The sequence below is a fragment of the Stigmatopora argus genome, chromosome 16, assembly GCF_051989625.1.
Source record: "Stigmatopora argus isolate UIUO_Sarg chromosome 16, RoL_Sarg_1.0, whole genome shotgun sequence".
Classification (NCBI taxonomy): Eukaryota; Metazoa; Chordata; class Actinopteri; order Syngnathiformes; family Syngnathidae; genus Stigmatopora; species Stigmatopora argus.
Window position 1 is genome coordinate 6682977 of NC_135402.1, and position 21496 is coordinate 6704472.

At 38.4% G+C, this 21496-nt stretch overlaps 1 protein-coding gene across 8 annotated transcripts in view; it reads right to left on the bottom strand.

Annotated features, from left to right (window-relative positions):
* Window positions 1–21496, bottom strand: part of tcf4 (transcription factor 4) — a 108978-nt gene that overhangs the window by 35708 nt on the left and 51774 nt on the right. For 7 of the 8 annotated variants that reach the window (XM_077622235.1, XM_077622232.1, XM_077622234.1 and 4 more), the window contains 2 exons: window positions 15341–15467; window positions 14027–14076 (listed from right to left, as the gene is read on the bottom strand). In XM_077622235.1, coding sequence (XP_077478361.1) covers window positions 14027–14076; window positions 15341–15467 — 177 coding nt within the window. Of the gene's footprint in view, window positions 1–3130; window positions 3546–14026; window positions 14077–15340; window positions 15468–21496 lie in introns of those variants that run through there. The other variant, XM_077622236.1, reaches the window with a different exon arrangement.

A 21496-nucleotide genomic window follows, 5' to 3' on the forward strand; every position in this document is an offset into this window, starting at 1 on the left:
AATGCAGAAACAAGTCCAGCAATGTATGACAACAGCACGATACAGTGACTGACTATATAGACGGATTTTAATGATAACGCACAAACAGAAAAACAGGGACAGTCATCCAAAAAAACCCTCATTTTTTTTTACTCTGTAGCAGCAAAGCAAAGTTAAAGCATATCACTGTCCTCCGTGTATACTGTATCTTTACCATGTATATTTTGGAAGGTATATAATTATACACAGGCAGTCCTCCAAGACACGTTTTTTGAATGGTATATTCAGCACAAGGAAGACAGATGGAGTCAAGAGGCCTGAACACCCCTCCACCAATACATACACATACGCCACACGTATTTATAAAATCTGGACAAAATGTTGTGATCTAATTCCCGCCTACTCGGATGTCCACAAACTATAGTATGTACACCACGATGAGCACATTTCCCATGTGCATATAGACTCACAAACACATGCACACAAACAAACCAAAAGAAATATTAATGTGAAGTAATTAAAATCCATTAACAAATAAGATAAATGGCTGCATACAATTAATGATATAATACTAAATTAGGATGAAGGCCCATGGCCAAATTTTAAATTGAATTTTGATTGTTTTTCATTTTGCATTTCACAATGATCCTTAGTCGATAGCTATAGCTCAATTAATCTACTTATTGAGTAAAAAGGTAAGCATGCCAGAATAAAGAGCAAATTAAATATATTTTCAGTTTGTATTAGTAATGTCTATAGTTCGTCGAGATGATTGAAGGTACATGAATAAAATAGATATTTTAATAGACATGTCTCCAAAAAATGGATAAAAAGACAACAAAACAGCAATGATGGCAGTAAATTAATCGCAGGCGTGAAACTCTGTCAGTGAAAGTGTTAAAAGCGTGTTTTTGCTTAACTGTGCAGTGACAGCGGACTGGAGGATTTTGGCAGGCTGCTTCGGGACCCTCCTAATTAAAACTTACTGAATATTCAAATGTTGTGTTAGCATAACAATAGCTGGCTGGCCGGCCCGGTTTTAAATGAGGCCTTTTGTTTTTATCCAGGCTTTCTGTTGCCTCATTAAGCTGCTGGAGCTTAAGTTAGCGAGCTGACAGCCGCTAACCGAAGTGCAGGCCTCGGCCCTCGCCCTCCTCTTCTCGCGGCCTCTCCTCCCCCATACCAGCTCGCGAGCCAAAGCCCCAGTTCTAGCCCCTCACCCTTTGGTCTCTGTGGGGCTGGCTCGCGGCTGCTGCAGCACATCCGTCCAGGCATTTCTGCCTCTTCTCTCAACCCCCAGCGATAACTCTGCCCCACTCTCCCTCCCCACGACCTCTGCTACGCAACACACAGACTACAGAGTAGTTTCCACACAACCCCGCCGTGCCCAAAACCCAAACTCGGCCTTGCGAAAACCTCCAAATACAGGACAGGAGAAGACAAACAACATTTGGTTATCACAGTGTTTCTCTCCCTGATTCGTGTTTCTCTTTCTGCCAACAGACATGGAGTGTAAACAAGCTGTGACACAGACAGGGAGAGTGAGACAGGAGGGAAAGTGTGGATAGAAAGGAGCTTGGCACTGGATCAAGACCGTCGGCACAATGTGCCATCAGACAGCCAGCCACCAAACAAAGCGCTGCCACACCGAGCCCTGTGGCAGCGTTGAGCTGGAGAGCTCCGCATCCGAGAGAAGCGGCTGAGATTAAAAGGAGACCTGGAGCTAAAAGGTAAAAGTTGGTATAAAATGCATGCGTCTTGGCAACGGTGGCCCAGAGTTGACTGGAAGAAGTGGAGAGTTCGATGGCTTGACGGAGGCCCGAAGACCTGCCAGGCGTCATGCATACAGAGGCTAGAGTGTTGGTGAGTGTTCATACAACAGACGCTTTGTAGAACCACACTGAAGTCAGTCTTTCTAGTTTAATGCGCTTAGGAATGGAAATAATAAACTTTTGCTTTTTTTATGTAAAGCAAAACCGGGCACCTGGGTGCTAAAATGATAAATGCAATTACCAAACAAAATTGGCTCATTCCATTTGTGTTTTAGCTTTAATTCGACGGGGATCCCAATTTTCAGCCAAATTGTGTTATGGATGAATGATTCTGAGCATTAAAATTATATAGGAATTTTTACAACCATTTCCTTCCTTTCGACTTGAAGAAGCAGACGGGGGCCACAAAATACTACAGACAGCTCTAGGGGGGAAAAAAGCTTCCCTGACAGGTGAATCTAAAGAAAATTATTGCCTTCCATCTTAATTTACACTTTGCAAGTTGGCAGACATCACTGCTCCATTCGAGAAAATCCATTAAAATTGTCTAGTTTTCCTCAATTTGGCACTCAGGTCTGCCCCCTCCCATTTCTGTGTTTTATGGGTGAGGGTCAAAGGGTAACCCTGACAGGTTCACGAGAGTTCGAACACCTAATAACTTCCCACCGCCCTAATGATTTAAGAAAAATGTATAAATGTATTTTAAAATTAGAATCTGAAAATAATTTATATTAACAGTTTCTGCTGGAAATCAAATAAAAAAGACAAGCAACAATTTCTTAATAATAAAAGTGATACGATTCCAGACCAAAAAAAAGATTTTGGTAACCGTTAAGTCATAATAACTCCATTACAATATTAAAGCAATACAAAATTGTACTATGTAATTCCTTGGTAATTATAATTAAATTCAAAATATATGATGAGTGAATGCACAAACACGCAGAGTGATTTTCCCAAAATACAATCGAGAAAAGAATATGCATTTACTTATTAAATCTCTTATCTATTTCGATGCATTTAGATAATTACAAATAAGTGATGGAAATACACGGGAAATAAATCTCAGCGATGGATTATTTTAACGGAGACTTTAGTGAGCTTGACACGCAAAATGACCAAGGCAAACGCACGCACATGTTATTACACATTCTCTCCCATGCACATGCATACTCGCACACACGCGCGCGCGTGCACGAAGGCGCTCGAATGCCAATAACACGGAGGGCCAGCAAGAAGTGCGTGTCGCACCTTGACGCGCTCGAAGTTGGAGCGTGAACTCACACTTCGCATTCACACCTCGCGTTGCCTCCCAGATGCTCATACAGAAATTCAAAAAGAAACAGAAAAAAGAAAAAGAAGAACCTTTTAATCCTTACCGCCTTGCCATTGTAGTAATACATCAGTGAGCTGCCCGTCATCCCCGGGATGGTGTACGCACAATACATGGTTCCTGTCCTCCGCAGAAAGAAGAAGCGCTCGACTTCTCCCCTTTACTCTGCGTTTTTCTTTCTTTCTCTTCTTCCCTTTTTCTGCCTGGTAAAAATATTTCTTTCTTAAATGGTCGCCCGCTGCCCCTGACTCCTCTCCTTCCAACCTTCCAACTTTTGTCCTTCTCTTATGATGCCAAACTCTTTTTCGCTCCGCTCGCGTGTCCCTGCCTGCGCGCTTTTTTTTCGGCCGACAATTCCTTCAGTTGCATTTTCCCATATGGCCGAGCCGAGGCGCGTGGAATATGCAAAATGAGCAGGGGAGAGCGAGCGCAAGAGTGCCCCTCCTCTCTCTGCCGCCGCCACTCCAGCGTGCCTCCGTCCGCCCTCCTTCTCATTCGTCGCGCGCGCGCACGTGGACGGATAAGGGAGCGAGGGGAAAGGCGGCGTGGACGCGCACGCAGAGACACAGGGCAGGCGGGCAAGTGGCCTCGACTTTTGCAACTTTCCAAGGTAAAATATGGAAAGAACCTCCCTGTTTTAACCCCAAATGCACACCGCTTTTGAATTTTTCCACCAACTCCTCCAGCATCTTTCTTTTCTTCCCTCTTCTCCTCCTCCCCATCTCATTTTTTTTCATTTACTTCATCCCCTATTCTCCTCTCCTGCATCCCACCCAAATTCACATTCCATGTTTTACCCTATATTTATCCTTACTCTGTAAATCTAATTCCTTCTTTTCTTTCCTTGGAACTTTTTTTAAAAGAATAATTGCCCTGCGATTGCCTGTCCGAACTCAGCTGAGATAGGCTCCAGCACCCTCGTGACCCTTGAGAGAATAAGCAGATCAGAAAATGAATGAATAATTTTACAACCCTCTTGTATTCCTCGTCACTTTCTTCCATGCCCCCCAGCTAAATCTTTTTTTCCTAAAATTTAGTTTTTTTATGGGTACTTATTTAACGCATGAATTTTTCTTCCAAAGAATCCTTTCAACATTTTTTTAATTAACCCCTTTGATGCCTCGTGTCTGAAATTAATGACTTTTTAGATGAAAACACCCTCAACTGTGTCGCTTTCTTTTAAAGAGTAGTTGTGGTCAAGCTTTTTAGATCCATTCTATTTGGAAAATTACCTTTGGTCCAAGATCTGTTCAGACTAGATGGAAGTAGGTAACATCAGCAGGGGTCTACTCAGGTGATGAATAGGATAAATAACTTTTTAACTTCTGATGACTTACACAAGACAATATTCCAATTGATTCACTGTGAGGACAAAAACAAAACAAAACTGAAAAATCATTCCATCAGGGATGAAAAACACCATCTGTTTTTGTTCAATTCATTAAATTATTGTTTTTTTTAAACCAATGTGACAGTGGTTGCTTGGCATGGCCTTTTAATTTTCTCTAACAAATTTTTCATTAAGAGATATTTATAACTCAGCGAGTTTCCTTTCCAGTGTCAAGATGATTCTAAATAAATTAAAGACTGACTTTTCTAAAATCCAAGTGTCTGATTGAAATTGAAGGTTTTGTAACTGTACACTAAATTTACTACATTACAAAGCAGGTCTATCCTGAAGGATTTTTATCGTTCCAATTCCCAAAAGCTATCATTTCAATCTAAAAGTGGAATATTTCCTTGTAAAACCATGAATTAAAAAGAAAAGAAGAATTTTATGATGGTTGACAAAATAGCATCTTTTTCAAAAAACTGATTCGTTCATTAATGACAACATATAAACTATGGGATGGCCAGTTTCCTGTTTAGCACAGTTTTCTCATTTAAGGTGCTAGCATTCAAAACATCTGAAAATGTGATCATCGGCTTTTGGCATATTTATGCACCTCATTTTGAAATTCAGGATACTTTTATAATCGATATCAAGCCAATTGGTGATGAAAATGCTCTTTCGAAATGATGCAATTAACCATAGGTACAAGCTTTCTCTCTTCTCGGTAATTAGCTTGTTTTCATGTCCAATCATTTCCCGTTTCATTCCAACTGCATCTGAGAAGCTGATATGTGCATCAGATGCACTGATTTCGCATCAAGCTTCAGGGACTTGCTCAAATATGAAAAAGATGGACTAAATTAAAGCAGCAGATGCTTGCTACCTACGCTATGATACACCAGATATGCATCAAGTTGTAAAATCAATGCATGCCATAGTGCTATTTCTTATGGATTAATTTAAACAGTTTTAATATCACCTTTCCCAAAGGAGACTCACATAATCCAAATCCCATTACGTGGCACCGATTTATATAATCAGTCACCTCTCACGCTTTCACAATGCTGATGGCATCACTTTTGACAGTACCTGAAATCTAGTCACCAAACATTAGACTGTTTCTACCTGGGAAATGTGTGGGTTTAGCAGATAGATTAGGTGAAAAAGAAGACAAATTCCACCCAAGTCAAAATTGAAGACAACAGAAGACAGATGTATTTGCAATAGCCAACGCGGCCAAGACAACATTTTAGTCGCCCTAAATTTCATTTGACTATTCTCATCACTCATCCTACCAAAACAAACAGTAGACTCTCAAAACTAGCTAGCAGACCTCCCAAAAACCCTCATGCTCGCCTTCTATGTCACTCAGGCTCTCTACCGCTCCCCGCTCTTCCTTTGGCTTTAATTTGATTAAAAAGCGAGCTGCAGGAAGGGGAGGGAGGGCTGATGCACATCTAATAAGTGGACCATCTGTCTGCAGTACTGGCAGCCTCCCAGCATTGTACCCAACCAGACTGAATGGGAAATGAAGAGAGAAATGGAGGGAGGGTGGAATGAAGATCAAGGGGAAAAGTATATAGGAACCAAATAAAAAAAGTCATACGGCTGAGGAAAAATAAGAAAAAACATTTTCAATTTTCTCCAACTGCTCCTTGGTCAACAAGACTGCAGTGACTAATGAAGATGACGTAGAGCACATGTGTCAAAGTGGCGGCCCGGGGGCCAAATCTGGCCCACCGCATCATTTTGTGTGGCCCGGGAAAGTAAATCATGAGTGCTGACTTTCTGTTTTAGGATCACATTAAAATGAAGAGTATAGATGTATATTAAATTTCCTGATTTTCCCCCTTTTAAATCAATAATTGTAATTTTTAATCATTTTTTTCCTTTCTGTGTTTTTAGTTCAAAAATCATGTTGTAAAATCTAAAAATATATAAAAAAAGCTAAAATAAACATTGTTTTAGATCTATAAAAAACTGAATATATATTATATCTAAAATGGTCCGGCCCACATGAAATCGAGTTGACATTAACGCGGCCAGCGAACCAACCCGAGTCTGACACCCTTGACGTAGAGTGAAAAAGAAAATGAATAACAAAAATAAACAGAGGGGAAAGTGATAAAGATCGATGGCAAAAAAGTGCAGCAAAATTAAGAAATCGGTAAATTAGGGGAAGGAACCTTACAAAATAATGAGAGAAGATAAAATTTGCTGTACTATTAACAGTAAGAGATAAAGACATCTTGTACAGTAACTGGGTTGGGGAAAATGCAAGGGAAGGAAAATATATTGTTACCAACAAGGAAGAAAAAAAACCATGATCATATGACAATATGAGAAGAGTGTAGTTGTTTGAAAGCGGGAGAATAACAAAATACAAGATGGGGAAAAGCAAAGAGAAGAGCCAAACAGAAGTAAGATCTCCTGGAACCATCCTTTCAAATGTTCACCTGTTTCCCTGCTCTGTCAGACCTTCACATTCCTAATCCCTCACTTTTCTGACTAAAATTCCTCAACATACATCTGCATTTGCTATTCCACATCTCCCTCATGCCCAAACATCTTCTCTCATTCCGTCCTTTTCCTTATCTCCTCCAACTTCAGCATCTTCTGCTTGGACCCACTACGCAACTTGCTTTGCCATTGGTTCATTTTGCCCCAAATGCTTCCCCTTTCTCCTCCTGCTCTTTGATAGTAAAATGGGGGGTAATCCCATATTGAATTATCTCACATTTCATCCTGATTTCACGCTGAAGGGATTTTCCTACTTACTGGGTCTTTCAGTCGCTGATATTTCACTCAATTCTTTCTTGTTTTTCACCCGTGTCCTGGGACAAAAAGGGTTCAAAAGTGTCCCATCAAAAACTAAACATTTATTGCAAATTGGGTTGGATAAAAAAACAGAATTAAAGTAGTATTATTTTAAATTTTGTTTAGAATCATAGCACTGAAAACTGGATATAAATATTTCCCTTCATGATTCCTTTTTGGAGCGGGAGGGCTCAAGATATCACTCGCTTCAATCTTCTTCTTGGTAAGAATACTAACTAAAATTGTTACTACTCCATTATTCTTAGATAGATCCTCATGCAATTTGGTAAATATATTCTCAGGACATATACAGATTAGAGACAGCCGGATTGTCAACTAGTTAGCATGCTGACCTCACAGTTCTGGGGTCGAGGGTTTGATACCAGGTGGGTCCTCACTATATGTATAGTTTACTTGTTCTCCCTGGGCTTGCATGGGTTTTCTCTGGGTACTCCAGTTTTCAACCACAGCCCAAAAACATGTATGGTATAACGCATGATGATCTCTTCCGAAGACAAAATCTAAAGCTAAAGCCAGTAATCTTCTGTTGATCAGTTTTCACAATATGTGCTGTTTATTAAAGATTCTAGCATCTTCATCCAAATCAAAAATAAAGTTGGTCCATACTTTAGCGTTCAACAAAGTTTTGTGGAGATGACTTTAGTTAATGAGTAGTCAGGTTATGCATGCATACAGTCAAGTTGGTAGAGCTAACAGGCTCACTGTAACTATCAGGTTGTCACACAAAATACAGTATGTTAATGAGGTTCTCCCTGAAGTTATAAATAATCAAAGAGTTGTTTAATTAAAGACACAAATTACTGTACAAACAAGATATTTCCAGTAATTAATGGTGCACTGGTGGCGTAATTGTGATGGAAACACAAAAAGGAATTTTCAGATGTCATGTCAGAAGACTATTTTAATTGGTGGCAGAATAATGTCTGAATGGTAAGATAAAAAAAATAGTTTTTAGCAATAATAAGAATAGCGAAGCAAAATAACATTCATTTTTGCTCCTTATCGCACTGTGATAAACCTCATGCAGTCGCAGTTTTGAGAGTAAGTTAGATGTTAATATTTTCAGGAATATAAACTGTACAGAGTGGAATAGAGTACATAAAGTGTTTGGAGAGGGCGGTTACGTGTGGCTGTGAAGTGAGTCTTTGAGAGTCTCAATAAAGTGTTTGTGTGCGTGTGTGGCATCCATCGGAAAAGTCAGTAAGCGCAGAGCTGAGGTAGAGGGAGGCGAACGCACGCACGCTGCTGCACGCTAATTATGTATGCATGATTTAATCTGCAACTCAATAATATGCAAATATATTCATATGTTAGTTTCTTAATTAAAAATGCAAAGCAGCCCTTATGGTGATTTTTCTGTGATTTTCCTTTCAGCCAAACAAACGGAACATTTTGAGAAATTCTACAAACTGGAGGGGAAATGTTGAGGGTTCGAAAAGGAAAAAAACACTGCCTGACTTCCTCTAGTAACTTGTTGAATGAGAGCAGAAATACCTCAAAACGCACGTGCTAAATCAAGTGTATGCATTTCATGGAAAGTGTTTTTAGTGGCAAGAAACTTTTTTTTCTGCTTCTGAACTCAATCATAAAGAAAAAAAATATGTTAATAAAAATATATATATTTTTAAATTGGAAATGAAAATGTTTTTTGTTTTTTGATACATTTACATGTATCATGTTTACAAGAATGTAATTCATAGGAATTTAGTAAATGTTCTATAAACGGTAGTCCCATAATTTCTTATGTGAAGCCTGTGAGATAGCTAGAATAAACCTAAATTCAACTGAAATAGTGCGCACAAACTCACTGGCCACACTAATGAGGACAAGCACAATTGAAAACGGGATGGGCAGATGGATGGGTTTATCATCAAGGTCACTGGTGTAGTAGTTCACACAGCTGAATGAGTGAGAGCAATTCCCACCAAGATACCAGAGGTACAAACGTGCATGCAAATGCTAGCTTGTCAATTCCCTTTCTAATGCCTTCCTCGTAAGTGCTATTTTTGCAAATTCTAGTCAAATAAATAGACAATTTACTGAACGTTGCTTATTTAATGTCACACTAGGCGAGTGGGCAGGTGCTCACAAGATCAAACCATTTGTATACAATACTTTAAAAACTACACCTCTTGTGTGTCACTTTTAATATGATTAAACCTCCAAAGAGTTACTCACGATCTGTTCTGAAATTCTCCACCTCCAATTTTGACATAGAAAATAACAATGGAAATAACCATTTTAGGGTTAAATAGTCACCTCCATCAAATTTTGATTACTTGTAAGGCTATTTGTAAGGATTTTTTTTTTAAATTGTGACTGTCATCCATTTATAAAACTGAGTGAATAAATGTCCAAGTTTTAATCCTCAGGTTATAAATGTTGCAGATGTGGGACACATCTCATTTAGTAATGTTCTGAACTGAAGTTAAACAGATTAAAATGTCTGTCCTTTAATTATCTACATTATACTAGCTGTCCTCAGTTAAGTTTGTGGTGAGTTGACCATGAATGCAGTTTTAAGTTAAATGTTGCCCCATATTGTACAATTACTAATCTTGACTGGCCACTGTTGAGGGTGATAAAAAGTTTCTAAGCATTGAAGTTTGAACAGGAATTTAGAGTTGTAAACATAATTAATTGCTTAACAAGTGCTGCAAATGATCTAAATTTTTCTTTTTTTTTCCCCTCGCATCACAAATTCTCGAAAACAGCTTTTGGCAGTTTGTCATGTTAAGATCACAGAGCAATTAGCTGTCAGCAGGCAACACTCTGAACACTTACTAGTGTTGAGCACAAGGTGAATCTCACTGAGAACAGGATAATCAACTAAAAGAGAAGTAACAGCCTTTACATTCAGTTTTAAGCATGGCGCTCTTGTTAATATGTTTGGCAAATGTCAAATATCAATCACTGATTTAAATTATATTCATCTATAAATGAAATCAGTCTATATTGACAACCACCATCCTATCTTATCACAGTATGTGCCTCTAAAATACTAGCGATGGTACAAAATACTGGTTAAATGTTTAATAAATAAAATTTAGATTTTATAAAAATAAAAAATAAAGTAAATACCTATTGAAGGCAACACGAGATATGCATATAAATCCACGACATCTCATTGAGGATTAAAAGTGCAAGATCTGCCTTGAGGCATTTTTTATTATTATAATTTCAGAAGATTAGCACAAACTACTGCTAGTCATACATAACATATCTTTTGAGGCCATGGACGGTTAGAGAGCCTAAAGCAATATCCTCCTGGTTATGTTTTGTAATCCACCCTTGGCATACACACTTAACCTTTACAAAACACATACATCCGTAATCCTGTGTCTGATACGAATAGTGCCATACTAATGGGGATCAGCAGACAGATTACAAAGATAGAATAGGAGAAGTAAGATTTGGATAAAATAGAGAGTGGGTAGATAGAAGCATGGAAAATACCTTGATGACTCTACTTCAGGGAGCCCAACCACCAGGTGAAAGAACAATAGTAGTAGTTTGTTGTGGATGTTGCTGAGAATGCCGCATAAAATACTTGGACTTCACAAGTTCCTTTTTCAATACTATAGGGAAAGAACAACATTATAAACAGTCAACAAGCTTATATTCAGTAGCCTTGTGACTGGTGGGGGCTTATCTTGGCTCTGTAATGACTAGGACTGCCTGAGGGGGGCAGGGTGGCTCACTAAAACCAATCCGGTCGACAGTTCCCACACACCCCCACAATCCCTCATCCACACGTGGACCACTGGGGACTGCTGGCTGTCCTACTGTGCCTTCTGCAAGACCTGGCTTAATTTAATTAACGCTGTCAACTTTAAACAAACTCACATCGCAGAGAGCGCAAAAGCAAGCGACAGAGAGAGAGACAGATATAAGATAAAATATACACATACAATTGTATGAAAAAGTTTGGAAACCTCTGACAATTTACATAATGTTATTGAAAGATTGAGTATATTTAAACAATTATGTACAGTCATATTTCAAAAGTGAAACTCATTTTTTGGACTAATGGAAGATGTGCAATATCAGGGCAACATAAGACAGGTGCAGAAATGTGTTATTTTGTTGATTTTAATATCTGTAACTTTTTAGTACTGGATATTTGGAAATTAAAGTGGTATGTGAGAATATAAGAGTTCAATTGCTTGTTTCTCTATAAATCTCTATCGGAGATTGACAATGTGAGGGCCTCAAAATATCTCCCAAATGATGTAGATGAAAAGATTGTTCAGCGTCATGGTTTAATGGAGGGCTATAAAAAATCTATCTCTGACATTCTAGCTGTCAGCACTGTGACAAACATAATGATGAAGAACATGATCAGATTTTTTTTTCTCAAAGCCAGAAGTAGGACAATGAAAATATCAGATACACCAAGGAATATCTAAGGCAACCAATAGACCACCAACAAAGAACTACAACACCATTTTGCTGCAGATGGTGTCACTGCAGATCTTTCAACAATTCAACACACCTTGCAGAAGAAGGAGAGTGATGCGGAAGAAGCCTTGCTTGAGGTATGCAAAAGTACATTTTGATAGGAAATCTCAAAAAACTAATTTGATGTCATTAGAGACGTCTAAAAGCTATTTTGGCAAAACGAGCATCTAATGAATATTGATTTTCTGTTTGTTGGGATAGTCACATTTTTGCACCTGCATAATTATGGATAAATGCATAAAGCACATCTTCTGCTACTCCAATATATACAATATTAATCTCAACATCATTTTTTTCTTTTACAAAAAATAAAGTTGCTAATGCAAACACCTAATGAGTTATGAAATAAAGTTAATAGAAATTGTGAGTGGGTGCCCAAAGTTTTTCATACCAATGTACATCCCCTTACCAATTTTTTGCATTAACTCTGCTATCCTCCCTACCAGAGAAGCTAAGTGAGAAAAGTATACAATGTTCTAATGTTGGCAACTAATGCCTAATTTCCTTTTGATTACAAAGACGCCCCACGCTCTCCTCTTCTGTGTGATTTAATTGTATCTCAAAGTAAATCATTGACTCAGCAAACCAAATTTGACAAACAAGAATAAATAAACACAGAGCAGAGGGAGACGTGGAAACATGAACAGGCTGAATGAAAATTCAAAGGCAAATTCCATTGCCCACACTAGACTTTCAGCACCCGTGGAGTGTGTGATCAACGTATGGGAGAGTAGTGAAATATGTCCAAATTATGAGGAAAAAAATATATTCATGTAAGTGGCATTCACAAAAAGAACATGTATTTAAGATAAAATATTTCAAAAAACAAAACAACCAACCCAAGATCCTAATCTCACTAGTTTTGTACCTGTTTGTTTGTATGTCGACAGTATCAATACAAAATGTACACACAAATTGCTGGCAAATGGGCAAATTTTAAGCAACTCATATTAAAAACAGTATATTCTTGTAGTATCCGTGATTGAAGTAGTCTTTTTACGAATCAATAGGCAAAATCTGTCAGTGCTGTTGATATGAAATGGAAATGAACCTACAATTCAAACCTTGCACCAAAGTCCAATGACCAATACAGGCTCTACCTGACTGAAGTGCTATTGACTGTTTTTGTCCATATTTAATAGGAGATTATTTTCGGATGAAGCCATATCACATTACAGAAGAGAAAAAAAAATGTTTCTTTACACAAAAGCCACCAAAAGCATCTATCTGTGAGACAATTTGTTCTTCTTCCCTACCTTCACACACGCAAGCACATAGACACGCACCCTCACACGCTCACACACACACACCAGGATGATGTGGGCCCAGAGAGGAAAGCGCGTAAAGGAAGCAGGGACAAAGCAGGCCGAGGTCAAAGAAAGCCGAACTCCTGCTGAGCCAAATGGGCAGCTGACACCAAGCGCATTCAGCAGTCGTTAAGTGATGATTAATGAGGTCAGTGTTAGAGAATAAAAATAACTCGATGAGCAAGATTGATGGAGAAAACAAACAAAACAAATCTCTACAAGCAAAAATCACGGGATTCAAATAGCTGAATGCATTAAAATAAAACCGGTCGTTCTCGGCAATGGCCAGTCCAAATGACGACGCCTTTTGAAAGACAAAAAAGAAGAAAAAAAAGATGAAGAAGCTTTTAGCGGCTGCCTTCATGATCAGATCATTTACCTAGCGTTCCTTTTAACTCACTTTGTCGAGATTTTCTCATCTAATTTCCTGCTTAATTTTCCTCAACAAGATTCTTGTTTTATTGCCCATGACTACTTATGTTTTCCTATTATCAAAATTACAAGACTATCTTTCATTACGAGGGTAAACAAGGAATTTGTAAAAATCAAAAACCCAAAAGCCAAAACCAAAAGCACCAATTATTGTAATTACAAAAATGAAATGCATGCTGTATGTCTACAAATCAAACTATAATTCGCATGAATTAAAATTTTAACTTGTATACTAACATTTTGCAGACAAATTTGCATGCACAATGTCATCATCAAAATTTAACTTATAGAACAAAGAGCCAATAGTGGAAGGCAGCTTCTTTTCCCTAAAGTGACCTTGAAAATGACTCAATCCCTAACATGTTCTACGATTACCGATTATGGTTTTAATTCATGCAACACCTTGTCATCTTTTTTCCCCACAAAAACATGCTTTTTGTATGAAATACTCCAACAATAAAGACCAACCTTCTATCCTTATTCAGTCACCAAAACAGGCCTCAGTACCTTTCTCGCAAGCCGAAAGCATCAATCAACTACTTCTATAAGAACACAATCTTAAATCACTCACTGAAGACGGCAAGCCTGGAGGAACCTTCCGTACTTTTTTGGGGTGAATTTCTGAAAGAAAGAACAATAGCAAACAAAAGAATAAACAAATGAATGTCTAGCATGCTTCTGTTTCTTTTAAAATGACAGATCTTATTTTGATAGAATCAATCTATCAACGAGGAAAGAAAGAACAAGGGCATTTCGGGAAAAAAAAGACTGCCTGCCGATGTATTTACAAAGGCTGCGAACAATGGGAACCAAATAAGATATGGAAAATGAAAAAGATTGACTACAAAACGAGTGGCTAGTTTTCGTTCCCCTTTGGCTTTGATAAAAGAAACGAGGTTATGTTTATATTATTTTGTATTTGGATGGTATTTTCTATTCTTTCAAAGGGAGCAAAGGAACAGTCCATTAACTGGGAAGGGGAGACTTTGATGGAAAAATGAAAGAATGTTTTTTGGGGGGCGAAATTGGCCGAGGATCATTTGTGTGTGCGCGTATGTGTGTGGGTGTTCATGCGCACGCATACTCACGTGTGTTTGTGTGTTTTCTATGTCCTATCAAGGCAAACACTACCAAGGCTACACTTGAGTATTATTGTCCAGAATTGCTTTCTTTTTTTCCCTCCCAAAACACACCGATATACAGAATGGCCACATAAACCCAAAATACGTAAAGAACCTGATTGTTATTGATTTTTTTTCTTTAACTTCAAGGCCAGGTTTATGGATTCAGTGAAATTTGGCACTACATAATTAACACGCTACATTGGATTGTAGAGGAGTTGAAAATAATTGGCTTTTTATTTTGTTTTAAAATATATATTTGTTAATTACTATGCAAAATGATCCCATAATATCGTGAAGTTGACTTGATTCTTGGAATTTGATGATGGTGAGTAGGAATTGAAGGAGATTTTTGTTTTGATGACCTTAAAAAAACATTTGTTTTATTAATTATGAGGAAAAAAACTGTGGAACGGGGTAACAGCTCAAATGTTGAGGTCAAAACAGTTTAAACACTACACTAGCAATATTGCATCAAAAGTAAACCATTTTTATCCTAATTAAACTAAATTTAATTAAGTGTACAAATTCCTTTTTTTATCAGAATCAGGAGGACGGGAAGGGTTTATCAAAACACAATGTATGTTCCCCTGAGAAAAAAATATATATAAAATAAATAAAAGAAAAGAAAATGTACCTAAGCAGAACATTTGTTACTCATTTTGATATTATTTAAGTGACACAATGTAAGGTTTTGAGGTTTCCTACTTGCAAAATTGCTCTTATTTGTTATTATTGCATTTTCATCTAAAGCATCCTCTCACCCATGGAGTCGAGATGCAGTGGTCTTCTGCGGGGGTTGTGGCTGTAGTGCTGGTAATACTGACTCTGCGGCTTGGTTGGCGATGTGGCACCAGGACTCCCCAAACCCATCTCGCTGCCCAATATTGACTGTTCCAGAGAAACAAGGAGAGGCTCTGTTAGTTCAAAAAGTGTCCTCATTCTTTTGGGTGTGCATGTTAACCAACAACCGGAGAGCCTTAGCGAAACAAATGTGTGGACGTGTTTGTCAAATCCTTCTGATTATATCCACAGTATGTTTTGCATGGTTATCTTCAAGGTTAAGAATAGGTTTTAGAAGTCAAAATAAGGGGAAAAACAAAAGCGACATAATCCGGAGAGCCAGTAGCTTCTTGGATATTTCAGAATAGGGAGAATTTGTACTCTCATGTCTGATTAGGAAATGTTTGCCGGATTTCTGACTTAGTGCTCCAGACTGAATAAAATGTCTAACATCATTTGATAATACTGTGAATTTAAATCATTACATGAGTGAACTGTAGTTGCCAGCACAAGTTACCCCAATAAAGTAGCAACTTGTTTTAAATAGCAGGTTTCTGTATGAAGGTAAAAGTCTTACGAGTAGTCGTAATAAGATAAGTACTACAAAGCGCAGACATTGGAGCTTAAAAGTTCAAAGTGAGGTGTTTCTGTAATTAGATTAGATTACTGGAAAAATCCAAATTTGCATCCTTGGCACTGTTAAAATACCTTGGAGTAAGGAATCAAAGCCCTAAACCTCTCTTCATACAGCTCATGTCTTTACTCTTAAGCATATAATAAATATAAATATTTAATCTAAAAGGAGGGCATAATTCTGATTATAAACTAATGACATTTCTGTTAAAAAATACAGCAACGGCACCAACAACTAAAACTGCGAATAGGAATAACCAAACTATTAGAAATACCTAAGATGATGAAAGGATGACTTACTCAACAGTGAAGAGGAAAAAATGATAGTGAGAAAGAGATAAATAATAAAGTACAACTAGCACAACAAAGCTATTTACAGTACCTCCACAAATGCAACATGATGCTGCTCAGTGTCAAGACTTGGATTCTAACTTTTCCTCCGTTCTCCTTCTTCTCTCCTCTAACTGTGACCCTGTTTCACGACTCAACTTTGGCAAACAGCTCTCACATTGCCGCTCTAATCAAGTTCAATCATTCTGCAGCAACAAGTGCCGGCTGGGCTGATCAGCAGTGGAGCAAAGGCATAAATAAAAGACGAAAAGGAAGAATGGCCAGAATTTTTTAGTGGCGAGAAAAGTTAGTGAGGAGGAAAAAAGGTTCAAAAGAACTAAACCCCCACCCTTCTTCTGTAAATAGACTCTTCCACTACTCAGTTAAATTGTAGAGACCCCCCCACCCCTCCAGCTTTGTCGTCAAGTAATTAGCGTGCAGTGTATATAAAGCAGAGGGTGGAGGACTGTATTTGCGGGGTGCTAGTGGATGTTTTTCAGGCTAATCGGAATTCTGATCAGCACATCCGTCCTCTCTGCGACTGAAAACAAGAGTTAGCTTTGGCACTGGCGAGCCAAGAAAGGCTTTTCTCATGCTAAACAGGGTCTAAGTAGGCCAATTACAGGGCCAGCCTCGGCCCCAGTGCCATTCTCCTGCTTAAAACAAAAGGGTCCTTGTCTTAAATAAAGTCAGCCTCACACACAAGAAGGAGTCAGACACAAAGGCATTAACACACACGCACACACACACCATCTTAGTCATCTTGCGCCCTGCAAATGTGTCATCTGGGGGTAAAAGGGGGTTCCCACTAAAACAAAAAGAGTCTCATTGATTGTGGTGCTTTTCTTTTTTCTTGCTTTTCTCCTCTTATACTTGAGCACCGACCGAGCCAGGCCAGACTGTCGCCCTGGCAACTAGACGAGCTGGAGAAGAGACAAAATACCCATCTGGCTGTCTGACTGTCTCTCTTTACCTGCTTGTCTCTGTCCCGTGTACTCTACTCGCTCGAATGTGGATACCAACTGGTGATGGTTGGTATGACGCAATAACTCAAAGTCACTTAAAGTTTCAACAGATAACACAGCAACCTCCAGATTTCAACCATACGGTATATACACTGCCTTTTATGTTAGGCAGAAGATACTGAGATGGTATACATTAAAAAATGGTGTACAAATTATATATGTATATATAACCTTTTGGGTCGTGGGGGGTGCTGGAGCTTATCCCAGCTGACTGCGGGCACCAGGTGGGGGACACCCGGAATTGGTGGCCAGCCAATTACAGGGCACAAGGAGACAGACAACCATTGATGCTCACATTAATACCTAGGGGCAATTTAGAGTGTTCAACCAGCCTACATGCATGTTTTGGGGATGTGGGAGGAAACCGGTGTACCAAACAAGCATGCAAACGCCACACAGTAAGGATCGGACCCTCGACCCCACAACTGTAAGGCCGACGCCTTGACCTCTTGGTCGCCGAACCGCCTAGCTTTGTAGTATGGTAAGTATTTAGATATGGTCAGAGCAGGCATAGGTGTAGACAATGAAAGAATTTCCGCCTCAAAATCGTCCTCCGTAAATACACCCTAACTATGCCAAAATTACCAAAGTGGCTAAAACACACGAACTGGTAAAACATAACAGAATATGCAGGAATTTGGGATATGGCACTGGTGCACGGCCGATGGAAAATCCCGCCTCGGGACCATGAACTTGAACGAGATTAGGTGGAGTGCAGGTTTAATTGAAGACCAGTCCAAGTGAACAGGATTTTGCACTAGTAAGCCAATTCATTTCTGCATGTAAATGTTGTCAGTGAGAACTGTTTCCGCAATCTTCTTGTTTGACATCTAGTGCTCAAAAATGTTTGGCTGAGATCTGGGATGTGCATGCCTGTCACATTCTATACTAAATACAACAACAACAGTCGGGTCTGTTTCATGTTGAGCTGACTAGGCTTTCTGTGGCCAGCTGCTCACAAAGAAGAAATTAACTAAGATAGATTACCACGGAGGCTGGGAAGGAAATTCACAAACAGACGCACTCAGAGGGAAACAGAGGACTGTCTCTGCCATGACTCTCATCAGGACATATGGCTCATTGCAACTCACATAGTTCTTTTAATCTGACCTCCAGTGATTAGGCCTGTCATCTTACTACAGTAGAGTAAGAATGCTTGTTTAGTTGTACATAAGTGTTGAGCATGCTCAGAACAATAGAAACGTTCACTTAAACTAAAGTTAAATATCTTTGGATCTTTACAATTTGACAAATGATGAGAATTTAGCAATAAAAGTAGCCTCTTAGAATATATGGATAATCTAGCATATTCAAGTGCATACATAACTGATTAAACTTTTAAAAACACCAGATTGGAGAAAAGTGATTTTCCTATACCATCAATTAAGATTTTCTATAGTATTTTTTTTTTTAACATTTAGTAATCAAGTCAGTACTCGTGAAATGTAGAGAACAATCAAAATTCGAGCCACACAAATATTTTCATGACACGCAAAATATATTGGAATTAGTAAAATAAATATGTCTTCATGAATATGATCATTCACACATTTGTATGAAGTGTTTATTTACACAGTTGGCAATTATTGCATAAAATCAAATGAACTAAACAGTTTTTTTTCATTTTGGCTTTGTGACAAATCCTTAGTATTAATACTTAGAACAATGTTCACTATTATATTTTTCTCAATATGGCTCTCTCACCATCACTTCCGCTTTTCATGCATCTATAGAAGTTGCTTGGGTGTATTTAATGTCTGTCTAATCCAAAGACAAGACATATAGCGCAAGAAAGAGAGAGAGAAGGAGAGTGAGTAAGAACAGGAGAGAGAACGTCATTAATTACCAGGAAATGCTGGCGAGGCACTGGTACACCTGTATGCCAGCTTTATTCCAGCTGATACACACAACCTCGGGCATTCACACATACCCTAACGCACCATACGCAATCAAACACATGCACTTATTCCTGTGGGATTCAGACGCTGATGCATACCAGAAAAGTTCAAACCAGCAGAAACTGACTGGACACATGGCTCTAACCACAAATCCTACCAAATCCTAAATTAAGAAAAATAATCATTCATGACTGAGAGGCGATGATATCCTCAATGCTTCAGAGTTGATGCACATGGCAGCCAAATGATGTCATGTGCAGTCAGCACACTGTGCTAAGTGAGGGGTTGACAAACCACACAATTAGTATCATCTCATACCTACTACACGCACACGCATGTTCACACGCAACCAGTTCATAGATAATAATATATGTGTTGGGGAAGAGTTGAGAAAACAACATCTTGTCTAATGCCACGCACATCAAGGGTGTGTTTGAAATGCATTGCCTCATCCACACTGCAACCTCTCATGTCAAGCAGCAATTAGACCGTTGCATTCACACCTCAACACTGACACAGAGCAGAACCCCAAAATTTGGTTCAATTGCTAATTTGATAATCAATGAAACACAATAGTCGGCTGCTCTGATGGCTTCGGGTCACAGGAAGCCAATATCTGTCCAAAGATTTTTCTTTTTTACTTTATAAAAGCAACTGAACTAAAATGGTTGGTGTTGATTGATCATATTTCTGTGCTGATGACGACAGTATACAACCAACCTATTTAGATTGGCAGCTAAAGGCAGCTAATAACTATAAAAAGTTATACTAAAACTCAAATAAATATAAAGCATTGGAGAATATATGATTACATAAAATGGTATTAATAAATAAATATTAAATATAGAAAATTCAAAAAGAAAAATACAAGCATTTGAAAATCCTGAAAATAAACATTATATAAAGCTACATAAATGAAATTAAATAAATATGGAAAATTAAAATATTTTAAAACTAATTATTTTTTATTTTTTTTATTTGAATGAACACTAATGGTATTAAGGGTCAATCACTCTGACAATCATAATTTTTGGATGCATGACACCTTTCCGTGTAAGTATTAGTAATAAAGTTTAAGTAAATATTATTCCGCATCAAAGTCACCTGGTTCTTTTGAACAACTTTGCAAAGTCGAAATCTGAGTTGAGTGCATTTTAAGGAAGTTGAAGGTTTTGTAGGATATTGACTACCATTGGTTTATATGTCCCAGATAAGAATCTAGCTATCATGGATCAAGACCAGTTTACTCATGTAAAGGTGTTGCCATGCATGTCAGCATGTCTTTTGATCATTGAAATGTGTCTGTGTGGGAGCTGGTTCTGGAGTGTGGTCATGACAGCTCAGTTATATTCTGTGTCCGTTACCAGCTGTTCTACCACGTGTCTTAAAGAGAGAGAGCGAGACAGAACGAGAGAGAGAGAGAGAGAGAGAGAAGAGGAAGAGAAAAAAATGCATGTGCATGTGTGTGTACATGAGTGTGTGTGCATGCATACAGTCTTTGATAATATTGTAGTGTACACTTTAGAGACAGAGCTTGACTGAGAGGTACTGAGGGTCACAGGCAGTTTACTTCCATGTCAATGTGGACAACACGGAAATAGATAATACTACCTCTAGTAGGTATTGATGGATGGCAGTTTTAAAGAAGTATCCCGGCCGGATCCACCGGTGTGAAATAATTTTGAAAAAAGTCAGATGATGGAAGACTAATTATTTAGGTTACGTTTTTAATAGAACAGAAATGGAAGCAAATAATGGTTTTGTTCCGATTCTATGCAGCCAACAAACAAGGCTTTTTGCACACCGTTTGGACATGCTGGGGGGGAAGGGCTATGGGGGAGTTTGGGGCTTCTAGTTTTGGCAGAGGTTCAATTTTCCCAGCCCCCAACACTCATTTAAAACCAGGGGCCCATATTAATGGCCTGCCAGTGTCGTTTTCCACATAAAAAAACTCATATAATGTTGACAATTATACACATCCCGGGAAACAATTACCTACCAACGTTTATAACAGTATTGTATATAAAGCAAAATTGTGTGATCAAAGTTTGAATGTCACTTCATAGTATAAATGATGCAGGTATCTATAAGCTTGACGGATCATCCTCAAGTCATATTGCATATTATTGGGTAAAGAAATTTCAGCTTTGAGAAAAATTCAGCTTCAGGTCATCCAGCAAAATCATGTGACCAGAAATGCAATATTTGGGAAATTTTTAAAATAAGTTAATTAGTTTCATCTCGATGGTAG